Consider the following 9,530-nt stretch of genomic DNA (forward strand, 5'->3'; position numbering starts at 1 on the left):
CAGTATTGGCCCGCGCGCCCGTCACTCACCGACGGAGAACCTCTATTGGTGCAGCCGGGTCACGTTGCTGCAGTGGTAACTACTGGCGGCGCGATCCTTTCCCGCGTTGGCTGCTGCTTAGTGGTCAAATGATCTATCGGTGCCTCCGCAGGACTCGGAGAAACAGCAGCGACACGGGGTGAGTACCATTGGTCCTGCCCGGTATATACTCCATTGTTGTAACGATCGATCCTGCACATTGCCCCCAGCACCGTCCTGGGTGGGCCCGTTTTACACCTGTTGACGAGTGTCCGGCGCGCCTATTCCTGAGTCCTACTCCTTATACACTCTGTATGTAGCGGAAAGAAATTCGGAATTTCCGGGACAACAGCACGTGTCATACAGCTCCCCCTGCTGGCCGCCGCACTCCCTGACTTGCGTCACCGAAGAATAGATGGCGATGCCTGTCAGTCTGCCAGGTGCTGTAAGGGACTAGTGTGCGCTATCTCTCCGCATACAGCAGTGTTTCTATAGAACTGTGCATATTATATGGATTACTTGCATAGTGCTTGTTGCCAGCATGAACACAGACATTTGTCTGGCATCCAGCATGGCTATTTTGTGGGTGACATGACATGCTGGTCCTGTTATAAAAAAAATAAATGCTATACTCTGTAGTCCCCTCAGGTCTATGTATATGGCAAACTGCCAGCAGTGTAATGTTTAGCATTACTGCATCATACCCTCCAACATCTGAAGGCAGAATTCTGGACAACTCAAAAAAAGGGGTGTGGTCATTTCTCGTTTCCTATACTTTCAATGGTACTGGAGTGGAAGTAACCTAAAATTATACTAATGCTGCTATGGTACAGTGTCCCCGCATTGGTCCGCTCACATCAGCACACGGGGCAACCGGGGTCTGAGTATAGCACAGCGCAGCAACCACTTGTTATTAAATGACAGCTGATACAGCAGCATTGGAGTAACCACAGGAAGTTCCCGCAGGAAGCAGAGCTGAATCCTGATGCACGTGGGAACGGTGTAACTGCCAGGAGGTTCCCCCGGAAACAGCACATTGGTTCCGCTACCGGTGTATGTGGGTGTAGTATGCTGCAGGCATATGGGAGAGTGGAGACCCTAGACCCGCGCTGCACATTTTTGTGTCACTTACCCAATGCGTTCAATTGCTAGTAAGGCGTTTCACCCACCCGGCGCCGGTGCTCTCCCACCTCTCAGTTGTACAGCGTGCCATGTGATTTGGCTCGCGGCACTCTCCTCCTCCCCCTGAGGTGGTGCACCTCGGGAGTTGTAGTCCTGTCAGACGGCTACCCAGGAAGCAGCCGGCGGTGTAGGTAACTACATCTCCCAGAGTCCCCTTGGCCACCTCGGGGGAGGAAGCGCAGTGCTATTGCTTTAAAAACAAAAAAATCGGTACAGGGATTTTTAGCTGGTACAGGCTGTTAAAAACCGGTACTGTACCGGCTAAAACGGTACAGTTGGAGGGTATGCTGCATCACAGCACTGAGGTCATGAGTTTGATTCCCACCCTGGCATTAACTGCAGAGTTTGTATGTTCTGGCGATCATGTGGGAGTGCACAGCACCACTCATCACTGGGCCAAACACACTGGGCGGCTTTGAACTGAATGCCGCTGAAACTTGCTGCCTTAAGATACCTCATTATGTGTAAGCACAGATAGCGGTACTTGTTTCCTAGCATGGCGCCCGTCGCATCGTATACCATAAGCCTTACAATGGTATGCGATGCGATGGCAGCCGATGTTATACAATTTAAAATCGTATACCATTGTATATGGCATACAATGCGATGGTATACGATTTTAAATTGTATAAGCACCCTAATGGGTGCTTTCAATGTTAAATGCCCCCCCTATAAGATTATTAATTGTATAAGCACCGTCATGGGTGCTTACAATGTTAAAAGCACCCCCACGCCACCCCCAATATCAATGCCAACCCGAAGCGTGGCGAGTCGTTGGCGTGGAGTTGATTTTTAGATAGTGTGGCGAGCGCAGCGAGGCGAGCGGACGTGGAATACATGTAAAGTAATACGCGCCCGCTCGCCACACTATATCAAATCAACTCCACGCCGACATGGATACTGGGGGTATGAAAAGGTCAGAGGACGCGTACCGCCACCCCTCACGGGCTCACTGCACTTGCCACGCTTCGGGTTAGCGTTGATAAAGGGGGTGCTTTTAACATTGTAAGCACCCATTAGGGTCCTTATACAATTAAAAATCTTATAGGGGGCCATTTAACATTGAAAACACCCATTAGGGTGCTTATACAATTTAAAATCACATCGCATGCGGCTATATGGCATGCGATGCGATACAATGCATAAGATGCCATCCGACTGAAAATCGTGGACGCCGTGCTAGGAAACAAGTACCGAAATAGCATTTAGAAAGTATCACCAAAGACTCTTTGCAAACCGTCTTCATGCTACTCAGAGTCTTGGAAGAGGAGAGCAGCACAGTGGCGGCTCTTAACCTTGGGGAGGAGGGGGGGCTGCCACGATGCTGCCCCTCCACTGCTTTCGCCGCTGTGCTCCCTGCTGCGGCCGATCCGAGCCGCCGTTCCCCTGAACAGGTCCAGCGCATGCGCAGTAACTTCATACATGCTGTGCATGTGCTGGCCCAAGCCTCCTTGGGCTGCTGCAAAGCTGTTGTAGCAGCCCCCGGAGGCTTAATCAGGTTTCCAAGTCCGGCACATGTGCAGAACCCATTTTTGGGGCTGCCCCGCATTTGCTTACAGAGAGGCATCCCGGAGGGAGGGAACACCTCCCAATGGGACTGGTCGGACTTCAATAGGAAGCTACTGCCAGTCACATTGGAGCCAGTGCAGTCTCACAGACTGCATCTGACTTCATAGGCAGAGAACAGTGGAGGATTTTACCTGGAGGGGCTGCAGCCCATAGGTAAAAACTACCAATGGAGCAGCAGGACATAAATGCCCCACCAGAAGGAATATGGAGGACAGTGTTAACCCCTGCTGCAGTGGTGAGTATAGCGGAGGAGGTGACGTTGAGAACAGCAGGGAGGAATCGGAGTAATCTATTCATGTTCCTGATTACTGGCATTTATGAAGTTCTAGGACTGAAAATGATCCCAGGAGATAAGTTATACACTGCTCCTGTATTACACTGTTAATGCAAAGCTTTGAAACCTACAGAAGTAGGTGAACATTTAAATTTTCACCTCTCTTGTAGAAACTAAGGGATGATGACTAGAAGCCCCAGTTCACACATCATTTTGGTGATGTGGCTTTGTGTTGGGAACCCTTTGATGAATGGCCAAAGTCCTATCAAGCTCTTGTTTTATGTGTGTGGGGTTGGCTTAAAAAGAGGATGTTAGACATAAATAGCTAGTTGTAGGGATTGGGCATAAATAGCTAGATGTAGGGAAGTGGCATAAGTAAGCACTCAAGTAAAAGTGTAACCAAGAGATTCTGAAAGCGGGACCAGGTGCTGATGTGTACAGTAGTGTTACCAATCACTAAGAAACCATTGATGAACAGAGGCCACAGGTGCTGACTATGCATATGCAAAAAAAAAAACTAAAAAAATTGATGGCTTATCGCTGGTGGTGTAAAACCAGTGGTGGTCACCACTAGTGTGCAATAAGTAACTGGATGCACAAAACAGTATATTTGCATACTAAGCGAACATTCCATTTTTTCTAAGTATTTGCCAGCACAGTCTATGCAAAGTTGCATGTGCTCACACCACTTAATGAATCCCTGGGACCATCTGAAAGCACTGGCAGCAGAAGGGGCAGGTGTCGGACGTCAGCAGCAGAGTGGGCGCTGCGGCCTGTGCAGAGTAACCTCTTACTGTCACGCTGCACAGGCCACACGCTAAGACCGGTAACAGCCGGGCAGCGTCTGAGCATGTGGTCAGATGCTGCCCGGCATTAGACTGCGCATGTGTAGTCTAATACCACAAATCCCAGATTGGATATTCCAATCCCAGGATTGAAATCCCAAACGTTTTGGGGCCAAATCTCAGGATCCTCGGATTGGCCACCCTACTTGGGCGGCTCCTTGAAATGGCTTTTAGCAACACAGGTTGGCCACAGTGCTCCTTGTCTTCCGGGGACTGTCTCACGCACCGATATTCTGCAAAACGGTGATCACAAATCTGCGCTAGAGTGTTTATTTTATACTTTATATATTGAGGACCCTCTTTTTAAAAATTAATTGGTTCCCAGAGATACGCTCCGCTACAGCCAATCCATGGCTCTTGATTAAGTGACTGATGTATACTTACCCAGCTGCAGGTTATAATCTGCAGAAGTGAAGCCAGAATAAATACCTTAATGCCTTCCCTGGCATGCAGCGGCTGCTTTAGCACTACAGGATCATGTGGCTCCATGATCTGGCGTGAAGATGGCCCACGTTTGTAGCGTGCTACCGGTGGGAGACTGCTGAAAACACTGTCTCTGGCATAGCTGTGGCACTTCCCAGTGGTTTCCAGTAGGTCAGTGATTTATGGGTGAGTGAAGCGGGTGTAGGGAGGCTGCGGTGTGCGCAGGTTTACAGGTGGCTGGTGTTGTGGTTTGTGTTGGAAGGCTTTGGGAGTGAGTAGGCTGGCGGTTGGCTGTTTGCTGCTGAGGCGGGTGTAGGAGTGAGCGGGGTGGCTGTGTTGGGAGACTAGGGTTGAGCAGGTGGTTGTAAGGTGCTGAGGTTCCCACCACTGCTAACAGTGAGTCATGGATACCCCATTCTTGAAATATCAACAAATATCATTCTATGTGCTACATAGAGTATATCGCACCCCTGTGTCCATGTATAAAGCAGGCCTTAGATCTGATGACAGGTGCCCTAGATGCGCTTCACCTGGTGCCGATTTCTGGCACATGCTCTGGTCCTGCCCGCAGATATATGCCTTCTGGGAGGTGGTGTGGATGGATATCACTCTTACCGAGCCCTCCATGGACCCCAGATACTGCATGTTTGCCCTTGATTTTGAAGAATCCCTTTCACCCCCAATATATAAATATGTTTTGTGCCTGACCGCTTTGCCCAAAGTCCTTATAGCTAGGAAATGGTTTGTTGTCTCATACCCTAACATTTATAATTGGAGAGCTCTCGTAAATGAGGTTCCAGGACATGAGCGCTTCACCTATAGATCCAGGGGTTCGTTGGCTCCTTACCTGAACAAATGGAGTAGGTGGACCTCCTCTAGATTTGCCTCAGCCATTAACATTCAGCAAAATCTAATTCACCAATAACACCTGCACTAATTGTGCGCCCTATAGTAACACACAATACAGAATTACTTTATTCCTCTTGCCCTCAGCCGCTTGGAGTGCTTCAGTCCTAACAGTGGGCAGGAAACAAGTACCTTTACTGTTCTTCTTAGTGGGGGGAGGGGGGCGGGGTTCAAATATTAACATAAAATCTCAAAACTTATAACTTGTTTTTCTACTTACTCAGCACAATATGTACAACTGTATTCTCTACATGTACGTTGCCTCCTGCCTAATCTGTATAACCCAAATAACCAAGTCTTCATTGATTCAAATTGTAACTTCTGTGTTTTATTGTTAGTGAAAAAGTACAGTTTTATATTGTAAATCCATCATTGCTGTATTGGTGTGCTCAATTAATCTTTTTATTCAATAAAAACCTACATAATAAAAAAAAGTGAGTCATGGATGGGTGACTGTTTAGCAAACAACACAATGGTGGCGGCAGAAAAGATTGGGGTCAATGCCTTGGCTGCTAATATTAAAGTTACATTGTGGTGGCTGGTCTAGGCATAAGATGACTAATTTAGCTCACCTAGTGATTACTGGCAGTCCTGCCACCACCACACATGCAATTATCCCAAGTTTTGATTACTGCCCAATCATTGTCGATCTACCTTCAGTCTAGTTTATCAAAAATTACATTTTTAATGAGCATGATTTTGGGTAAGCTTGGTAATGTGTTTTCATTTCGTTGCTGATGTTATTACACAGTAGCTGTTCACTCCATTCAAGTATTGAATGTTTAAAGTGCAAAGTAATAGTACAATACTATTTGAAGTATATTTTTCATATTCTTAATTGCAGTAGGGCAAATCTTACATATTTTGATAATGCTGCATGGAACCTCTGTGTTTGTTTTTTACATTTTTGGATTGATGCGGTGCCAATGTGTCTTGTGACTTCTGTTTGGCAGTGGAGTATGCTGTGGGTCTGTTTTATGGCAGAGACACACACACACACACACACACACACACACACACACACACACACACACACACACACACACACACACACACAACATATAGGGAGCAGAAAAGCATAAATTGTGGTGTGACCCAGAAACGGCGAAGGAACCCAAGTTTTTTTTTTCCTTTTTATAAATAATGTTTTCCTTGGTGTTGGGATGGTTTTCTGGTAACTACAGTATATTGAGCATGCACGCTAAGCATTTTTATCTAAAGATATCACCCAAAGGGGGAAATTTACTAAGCTAAATTCGTAAAAAAAATACAAAAATTATGGTTGGCCAATAGCGGCATTCAGGAGGAGGAGCCGCATGATGTTAACAAAATCATGTCGTGTGTCATTTAACAAGATTACAGTTCACAACCAGGCACTCAAATTTTGTCTACTCTACCTGTGCACTGCATATCCAGGAACTTATTTCACACATTATTCAAAGGAGATTGCTTAGCTAAATGGCAATAATATTATTGTGTCAATAGCATTAGGCACTGGATATCCATGCTCAAGCACAGATGGTTTAAGTCAAGTGTGTTCATGCCCTGCACAAGTGAAATTCTGCCCATGTGCAAGGCTGCGGATGCTTTCGCAGTTGTGCACACAGGGACGAATCCATTGATAATTCCTCACCATTGAATCGATTCCCCCCTGTTCACAAGCACCAAGTACATCTAGACTTAAGGTGGCCATACACACGCAGATTTATCTGCAGATCTGGCTGATTGGAACAAAAACATGGTTATGGATGAGAGCAAATGACAGTTGACCATTTACTTGGAAATGCTGGAAAACTGACAAACTGTCACTCATCCATAACCGTGTGTTTGTTCCAACCAGCCAGATCTGAAGATAAATCTTACTAGTGTATGAGCACCTTTACTCAGCGATGCGAAGGCAGTGGGGAGAAGGAGACCATTGATGACGTTAGCTGCCCTCCTTCCTAATGCCTGTGTTTTCTGGGGCACACTGGGTTACTGCCCCCAAACGGTAACAGGGTATCAATCACCTTCCGTATGGACAGCCTTCGCTAGCTCCATTCATACAGATGGCTCGCACAGCATACCGTGCACATGTGCGGTCATCTGATAATCGACAGGGCATGTGAATCGAGCAGGTCTGAATCGGGTCCTAATTTGTAATGAGCTCATCTGTATTATTCCCCCAATATTTGTGAGACCTATTTTTGTCCTGTAATATCTATTTTCTTCTACACAGTCTATGTGGTTTGCTTTTAACACAGGGAATGCATTGTAAATAACCTCTTTATATTCGGATTTGCAGGTGCCAGCATGGAAGTAAGCCACTCGGTGAAGGAGAGGACAATTGCAGAAAACAGCCTAGTCATCCTTTTGCAGGGACTGACCGGATATGTCACAACTGTTGACCTGCGCAACGAAAGCTATGCCACAGGTGCTATTGTCAATGTAGATGCTTTCATGAATATACGCCTGGCAAAGGTCACTTATAAAGATCGCCACGGGGAGGAGGCTAAACTGGACGATTTATTTGTTACTGGACGCAATGTTCGGTATGTCCATATACCAGATGAAGTGGATATCATTCATACTATTGAAGAACAATTAAAGAAGATCCAAAGTATCCGGGGATTTGGTGGAAAGGGAAGAAAAGAGTTTACCTTAAGCAAGAACAAGTGACTTCCAAATTATTCATACAAACAAAATGACCAAACTGTAATAAAAATGCTAGTTCTTGATTTAAAGACGGCAAACAAAGGCAGTTCTTGAACTTCATTTTAACAATCCTGATTCTGCCTGAAGATGGAGGATCCTCTTTAGGTTGTGTTTAAAAAAAAAACATATTTCTAAGTTTTGTTTCTATGAATTTTACAACTTTCCTTCACATATGCATATATTTTGGTTGTCACCGGTGGGAAGGGGGGAGGCTAGGAGGCCATTCTCTCCCCCCACAAGTTTTGAGAGGTACTTGTTAATAAAGGTACTATGGTTATCATGAGCGACACTCGCATGTTCTTCATAAGTTGTGGAGACTAAAACATTGCTCAAGTAATATGGACAGTTTGTCACCTGAATTCTTTATTAGGTGACCAGTAAGTGCTACCCTGTAAACATGATATATGGGCATTTATTAATCTCTGAGAGCACCAGGGCAGCACTCAGTCTCAGTAATAGTGAAAGTGTTAGGATTAATTTGAATCCAAAACGCCATTGGCCTAATAAAGGACTTTTACTTTTCACCATCATTGACCATCTGAGGAGTGCCACTTATTGTTCTAATAAAAAAAAAAAATATATATATATATATATATCTCAAGTGTCACTCAGAGACTTGTAATGGGTCAAAAACATGGTAATTTAATGATCTACGTAAGTGGCGCTTGATTACCTAATATACTACACATTCGTCGGAGTGAATGAGAGGGCACCGAAGCAAATGACTATTGGAGGAGGGCCCAGAGTGCCATGCAGTTCACATGGCACCGTGTTTCTATATGGCTTGCATATCGCAAAGTACAAAAAGTATGTGCATGCAGTATTTTTTTTGTACTAGGTTGCATCGGATTGGGCCTATATATCTGATTTAAATCGACCAAATTGGATGTCTTTGACATCTGATCCATTGCGTGTTCCCGTGCGCATCGGATCAGAGCCTACAGATCATTTGTGCATCACATATGATCTGTCGCATCGGATGCAACAGTGACACATTGCGGGTGCTTTTTAACATCTGCGATGTAACGCATCCAATCTGTAGGTGTGTGCCATGCCGCTCTGCACCACCGAGATACCACCCCCTCCATGCTCTGGAAGTGCATAGCGGGGTGGGTAGGTGGTATAAAAACTGCCATTGAAAAGAATGGGGGCCGCTGATTGGCTGCGAGAGCTTTCTTACCAAATCAGCAGCCTTCATTCTTTAGAATGTCATTTTTCAAATCTCCTTCCTGTCAGCAGCTTCCCTGGAGTCCTAATCCCATGCAACCCTTTTTTAAGGGAAATCAGGTCTGACCTGTATTAGGGGACCTTTAAAAGCAACAATGTGACCAAATATAACAATACATTTTTCAAACAAATTTCTCATTAATGGTAAGGAACCTGATTTTTCTAACCGGTCTATAGAACATTCTTATGGTTTATAATCACAATTACCCAATGCCCACAATACAATGCTACAATCCCAAAGTCTGTCATTTTCTCAGTACAAGGACAAATTAAGTTTTAGTTGAATTTGGGGTCTCAAGGATATGCCCCCCAGCATCTTTATAAACATTGAGATAAAATTGTAATGCCCTGGCTGGATATGTTCCTTGGAGATGTTTTCTGAAGATGAAGGA

At 45.3% G+C, this 9,530-nt stretch overlaps 2 protein-coding genes across 3 annotated transcripts in view; one reads left to right on the forward strand and one right to left on the reverse strand.

Annotated features, from left to right (window-relative positions):
* Window positions 1–329, reverse strand: part of LOC146060384 (uncharacterized) — a 100,674-nt gene extending 100,345 nt beyond the window's left edge. The window contains exon 1 of the mRNA XM_083173539.1: window positions 30–329. The gene's annotated coding sequence lies outside the window, so the exon portion shown is untranslated. The remainder of the gene's footprint in view (window positions 1–29) is intronic.
* On the forward strand, window positions 24–8,441 carry LSM10 (LSM10, U7 small nuclear RNA associated). 2 transcript variants are annotated; one of them, XM_083173542.1, is made up of 2 exons: window positions 24–178; window positions 7,502–8,441. In XM_083173542.1, exon 2 carries the CDS (start codon window positions 7,510–7,512, stop codon window positions 7,873–7,875), a length of 366 nt encoding a protein of 121 aa, XP_083029668.1. In that variant the 5' UTR covers window positions 24–178; window positions 7,502–7,509; the 3' UTR covers window positions 7,876–8,441. The 2 variants fall into 2 exon arrangements, with proteins under 2 accessions (XP_083029668.1, XP_083029667.1); XM_083173541.1 differs by lacking the exon at window positions 24–178 and adding an exon at window positions 352–458.
* The last annotated feature ends 1,089 nt before the right edge of the window (window positions 8,442–9,530 follow it).

The sequence above is a fragment of the Crinia signifera genome, chromosome 2 (genome assembly GCF_055691185.1).
Source record: "Crinia signifera chromosome 2, ASM5569118v1, whole genome shotgun sequence".
NCBI classification, from domain to species: domain Eukaryota; kingdom Metazoa; phylum Chordata; class Amphibia; order Anura; family Myobatrachidae; genus Crinia; species Crinia signifera.